Below are 6,664 nucleotides of genomic sequence, written 5' to 3' on the forward strand. Positions count from 1 at the left end.
TTCCTTCTCTCCCACTTCACCCCATTTCCCAGCCAGCTTCAACACCGTCCACCGCCACGCCAGCCCCGTTAGCAGCCTGCTGACCTTCCCCTCCTTCCCCATCACACTCCCATTGCCCGGACACAGTGAGCCAGCGAGGAGCCCTGCCCGGCACCCCTCGCCCCAGGACCTCTCCATACCTGCCGTGGCCACGGCGAGACAAAAGTGTTTCTACATGTTTCAGCCGCACAACAGATGTGAGCTGACATCTGCTGGCAACGTGGTTTTGAACGGGCCCAAAACACACCAACTGACCCTCTCCTCACACATCCCACGCAACAGTGGTTGCAGTTCTCTTTTTTCTGGCCCATTTCTTGCCAGAGCACTGGGAAGAGAGCCATACCAGCACCAGAGGTAACTTAAGAACAAACCACCTTCTCCTAAAATACAGACTGTTGCCCATTACAAAGATCTGATGTCAAAATTTTGAGATCCTAAGGCAAAATGCTGCAGTTGAATTAAGTACTGAAGTTAGTAACTGACCAGGCTTGAAAGTTCACGCTCGGATAACACAAAAAAGTACAGAGTCAGCCTGAAAAGTGAGAAGTAGAAATTTAAGAGTGGAACAGGATAAACAAAAAAAGAGGAAGGCATTTAAAGGAGATTGCTCAAGAACAGCGAACAGGAATACGGAGCCCTAAGAAAAGAAGCACCTTGAGAAAGGCCTATAAAGATGCAATGGAATGGCAACAAAATATTCAGTTTCTCATTAAAAGACACTTAAGCTGTGACTCTGTGAAATCCCACTCAAATTTATAAATGGTACCCAAATCTACACTCAGCTCCCCTCCATTTTTTCTTCACTTATTTGCTCACTGTGTTCTACATGACTTGTTCTCCAACCACAACATCCTTAGACAGGCCATTCCCCATTTCTGCATGAAGTGTAATAAAATCTATGAGACTTAGAAAATGGTTTCTCTACAACCTGCTTTCTACCCTACAGCAAATCAGTTCCACCAGGCCTGGAGCTGAGCCACAGTCTGTTGAAGAAGCTCCCCCTTTCTCACTTATCTGGCCCAGAGAACAGCCTACCTACCGCAGAGAGAAACAACAGGAACAGTAGTTTCTTACTCGCGATGCTCAGCACCAGACCATAATTAAAAGGTTTGTAACAAAACTCTTGCCTTGCTGTTCACTGACAAGGATCACAGCTATTTTTGACAGTAACTCCTACGTGCCTGCTCTCCAACCTCAATTCCTATTAACGTGTGTGCCACCATCTTCTCACCCTCATCTGGAAGCATGACATGCTGTTTGCCTTCCCCCTCATCTCCCCTCTCCTTTCCAGGCCCTTCCTGTCACCCCTCTGACCCCCAACACGTGCACACACACCTTTCTGTTACTTAACAGCCGATCTCAGCTGTGGGAAGGTAAACTGACTGGTTGCCACATCCAGGGAAACACAACCGGTAGAGAAACAACTTTGAAGGAGACACCACACGACCCCTTCTCCCCCATGGCAGCAGTTTCTCCCATAAAGATTTACCACTTGCCTTTGTCTCCTACAGCATGCCCTGCTCTTGCTTCTCCTGACTTTTATTCCTTCTCCTCAGTCTTCTCCAGAACTCCATGTGTATCCTGAGAGCTGTTATTACTCTGAAACAGGAAGATATTCAGCAGGCCTCAACATTTACTGCGTAGGGAGAAACTTCAGTTCATAGGACAGCCTGGGATGTTATTTCAGATAGCCTACAGCTGCATGTCTTTTCCATTTATTGGAAAGCACTAACATGAATAATTCTAGAGCTTGACAATAGTGCTTGAAAAAGCCATCAGACTGTTGGGCAAGAAACAGATTCCTCACCCTGAGAAAAACTGGCATCTCAATTAATATATCCTTTTGTCTTTGTATTAAGATGTCATTCAGATAAGCCTTTCAAGCCACAAGCCATACGGTAATTAGACCAACACATACGGGGTTCTGGGAATAAGCAACATGTATTTTTATCTGGAATCACCAATGATTTAATCCTTTTGAGGTCAGTAATAAGTTAACAGTTATCAAATTAAAATTAAGTCTCGAGTCAAATAGAAAAATGACTTCTGAAGGCCATTCTCTCCTGGGTTTTTCTAATTCGTATGCATTACTTGTTCTAGAAGTACTGACTAAATACTGCTCTTAAGATTCTGTGAGCTCAGAGCAACAAAAAAACAGACCAGCCTTGCAAAAATATACTCCTCCACACACCCAGGGAAAGTAAAAATTTAAATAATTTTTTCATCATCATTGCCATAAATGTTGTAGAAGTTGATTTTTCTGCCTGGCAATTTTTCATGACAACAGCGTACGAGTGATTTAAAGTGCTGAGAGTCAGGTTACATCTACTCCATTTAAAACCAAGTAGTTTCAAAAGGAACATAAAAATCACTCAGTATGCTGACTCATCCATTATGACAACTTAAATATTTAAACTGCTGATACTTATCTTCATTGTGAGCCAAAGCTGGATTTATTGCAATCTAGCTTCTATTTAATCTTGTGCAATGAATTCGATTTGCAATTAGCTCTTTTCAAATCGGTCACTGGATTAGTTTAAACAGCAATTCAGACCAAATTCCTGTAGATTATGAGAATCAGAATCTAATCTTTTAAGAGTACTACGTCAAAGAACTTCCACAAAAGTATGTTTAATTTGCAGTTTTCATTAAAACCAAGAACACACAGATAAGTCATTGAAATAAACAGACATTCATAGACACAGCTGCTAAAATGAGGAAGGAGTTTATGAGGTCAAAGCCTTTTGATATCACCTGGTCTAACACCACGATCTCGATGAATCACAGCCATATGACAAAGGAAAGGAGAGCAATTTGAACTCTTACCAAGTTCTCAGAAACAGAGAACTGCCAGGTATTTTTCTTTCCGAGCATTCAGATTGGGGCCATTTATAAGGCAGATCAATATCACACATGCATTTTGTTCCCAGTTCACCACTATATCTGATTTAACTCCTATACCTGTGAGACACCCATTATTTCTTACTATCTTTGCAAACTTAGAGCACCACTGAAGGGTACATTAATTGCTGTCTGGCCCAACTGATCCATGTGCTGCTAACGTACCCCTGCCTCCTAACTGAATCTCAGCAAAAATGGAACTAACAGCCCTGATCTAATCCTTTCAGCTAACACCAGGGCAGGGCGCAGCACAAGCATCCCAGTGGCATGACGTACGGACAACACATCAGTCTGCACGCAATCACAGAATCACAGAATGTTGGGGATTGGAAGGGACCTCGAAAGATCATCTGGTCCAATCCACCTGCCAAAGCAGGAACACCTAGATGAGATCACACAGGAAGGTGTCCAGGAGGGTTCTGAATGTCTCCAGAGAAGGAGACTCCACAACCTCCCTGGGCAGCCTGTTCCAGTGCTCTGTCACCCTCACTGTAAAGAAGTTCCTTCTGAAGTTTAAGCGGAACCTCCTGTGTTCCAGCTCACACCCATTGCTCCTTGTCCTGTCATTGCCATTCTTTTTTACTGCTACCAACCTAATTCCTACAAAAAGCTATGCTAAAGGAAGCTGAGATTAGCCCTGTTTTCTAAAACATGAGAAACATCTGACCATTATTACCTATTTGCCATATCACAAAGGCTTGAAGACCTGTAGTGTTTACCAATACATACATGATATTAACTTGTATTACTAATTATATAATACTTTCTGACAAATGATTCTTCAATTAATCCGTTCTATCGACAAATATAAATAATGCTGTGCCTGCAGATTAAGACCTCATCTAGATGAGCAAGAGCACAAAGATCCAAAGGAGCACGTGCAATGTTATCTGCCCAAAAGCAAACACATTAACCCAGACTCTGCTGGTGCTGGGGCATCTCCCAAAGGATGATGGTTGCAATCATCATCTAGCTTGAATTTCTGAAACTCTGGAGAGTGGAAATTCCCCCTCTGTGGCATACCCAGAGCCTGTGGGACACCTGGGCACAGCACTACTCCTGCACAAGTGGAGGCAGCGACAGTTGAGTAAGGAAAGGCACCCACACAGATACTGATATATCCAGCGACACCTTTTCAAAGGCAAAGTCCTCCAGGAAAATCAGATTGTGTGCAGAGCTGAGAGTTTACTAAAGATAAATAAATCTTTGGCATCATGGAGACTTTCCACTCTCCAAGCCATTGCCCAGAAACTGTAATAGTACAGCAGTATTTCACAGTAAGTTCTTTGATGCCAATATTCTAAAATATTTAAAGGGTGAAATTACTTTTGAAAATCAATATTCCCTTCTCTTGCCTACAAAAAGCCCTGTGACCAGGGTACAGTTTTGGCCAGTTTTCCTTATTTGCTTGGATGCCTTCTGAGACCTCCTTGTGTGTTAAAAGCCAGATCCAAAAATGGACTTCTGCAGAATGTACAGCCCAAGTCCAGACATACAGAACCTCCCTTCATTGCTATTGAATATAACCTTGAAGAGATGAATGTACTGTAAAAAAAAATGCATGAAACCTCTTAACAACTTATGACCTGTAAGCACTTAAATAAGAAAGGATAAAGGTTGAACTAAGAGGGCAACGCAAGGCTTTTACTTACTTAAAGTGAGGCATTAATTTTTATTTAAGCAGAAGTAAGATGAGCTGCAAGATGATAACCGAATTTATTTGTTCCTTAACAATATTCACAAATAAATCAATTAATCACCTACAAATGCACAATTCCTTTTAATTAGTGTAACAGTGGACAGTTGGATTTTACATTTTCAGTGTACCTGAAATTTCTCTAGTGCGACAAGTTTCAGTAATAAAGTGCATTCAAAACCTTGACAAGACAGATGAATTAGTATTATTCTATTTCAATGTAAGGTTTAACCACTTAAATAGAGAAGACTTCCACCCAAACCTTTTCACATTTTCCTCTTCGTTTTCCTTTGAGTCTGAATGAGAAGCCTCTCTGTTTTCCATCAAAGCTTCGTAAGTCTTTTGTGCTCGAACAACTTCTTTGTCTGCACTGAAGTGCACCATTTGTCTGCTGAGAATAGGCACAACTAAATTGAAGTTGTCAATTCTTTTGTTCAGTTTCCTGATATCTTCTACAAATTGCTCACAGATACGATTCCACTGCTTTTGCTTATACGGTGTCATTGGCTCTCCAAGTTTACTTCTAGATGCCACTATACTCTTCCTTAACCGCTCGACAGTTTCCCGTATTTCCTTCTGCATCAGGATCCACTCTGGCTGGTACCCATTGTCTATCAGAATCCTGTTCAAGTTGTGAGTCATAGGGTCGATATGTGGACAGTCTGAGAACTTCTGCAAAGGTTTTCCTTTGCCGCTGAGGTTGTCAAAGTCTCCTTTCGCCATCGATTCCTGGATGAGGTCCTCAACCAACCGTTCAACTGCCTGAGTTATTTTCACCTTTTTGCTCTGCCTCACATCTTTGGCTTTCATTAGGTCAGTCACAGCATACTGGCTTTCAAGTCTCTGCTTCCGGTACTCCAACACCTGTTCAGTAGCACGGTCTACTCGAAATTGCATGTACTGCTTTTCTCTTTGGCTCGGTGTTCCAAAACCAACACCTTCAAAACTCAAGTAGTGTCTATGCTGTGGTGCTTTTAATTTGAACTGGTCTTCCTCCTCTTCACTATTCTCATTCGATTTCTTTTTGTTCGCCACATCACTGAGCACGACTCTGTACGCTTCTTCTACTCTCATGAATGCTTCGGAATCAGCTGTGGCAGAACCGCTGTCTGGATGGTATCTTTTGGCAAGGTTTCGGTACGAGTTTCTGATATCATCAAGGGAACAACCTTCCTCAACCTCAAGAATTTTGTAAGAGTCCTTGACATTGCTTTTCGGTTTGTAACCCGACAACATTCTGTTCCCACAAACATAGGGAAACGGCTTCAGATGTCTCGGAATCATGGCTTGACGTACCACTAAGTGATGCCCTATGTTGTTAGTCAGCATGGTACAGAGCCACTTTGTATTTCTTCAGATGTAGCTACATTATAAACAATGACCTACAAACATATTTTTATAAAAATTGTGTTAAATATGCTTTTTAAAAGAACTTATATGATTTAAGTCTTATATTTAACTTGTTATACTATTTAAATAAATCTCTATAAAATTTCAGAACAGTATACAATGTTCTTTTATTTTACAGACTAATACTGAAATCTGTATTTCTTATTAACTACTACTGAAGTAGCAGTATTAAGATGTAAACGAAAATTAATTCACAATATAGTTTTCTCCTGGTACAGCAACGGTAGCACGGGTTTGTTCTGCACTGCAGAATTCCCAAAAGCTTTATTGCCTTTCTGCAAACTCGGTGCAGCATAAACTGGAAATACGCTTTCTGTTGAGCAGCAACTCTGCTGAAACACATCTCTCCCTTTTCCTCTATACACCTGCATTCAACCACCACCTGAATTTGCAATTCACCTACATCAGCGCCTCAAGATCTACTACAGGGTGCATTCCTGAAGGATTTCATTCAGTACCCTTTTGGTATTTCACATCAATAAGTGAAGTAGCATTCAGATTATAGATTCATTCAGACTAACTCTTGTATCCCAGCAGGGATCTCTCATCCTGGTGGCCAATCTCCTTCGTTTGCGCCAGGTAAGGTTATAAATCTGGAACTCTGAACAGATCAATAGC

At 41.5% G+C, this 6,664-nt stretch overlaps 1 protein-coding gene across 1 annotated transcript; it reads right to left on the reverse strand.

Annotated features, from left to right (window-relative positions):
• Positions 1-4,846: 4,846 nt before the first annotated feature.
• On the reverse strand, positions 4,847-5,965 carry DNAJC28 (DnaJ heat shock protein family (Hsp40) member C28). The gene has a single exon (XM_010175980.1). The coding sequence runs from the start codon at positions 5,963-5,965 to the stop codon at positions 4,847-4,849; it is 1,119 nt and encodes a 372-aa protein (XP_010174282.1).
• Between the last annotated feature and the right edge of the window lie 699 nt (positions 5,966-6,664).

This window comes from Antrostomus carolinensis, unplaced genomic scaffold (assembly GCF_000700745.2).
Source record: "Antrostomus carolinensis isolate BGI_N321 unplaced genomic scaffold, ASM70074v2 scaffold33369, whole genome shotgun sequence".
Lineage (NCBI taxonomy): Eukaryota > Metazoa > Chordata > Aves > Caprimulgiformes > Caprimulgidae > Antrostomus > Antrostomus carolinensis.

What these genes read in the sequence shown, in the direction of transcription:
- DNAJC28 (XM_010175980.1), bottom strand. Translation starts at nt 5,965, where the DNA reads ATGCTGACTAACAACATAGGGCATCACTTAGTGGTACGTCAAGCCATG.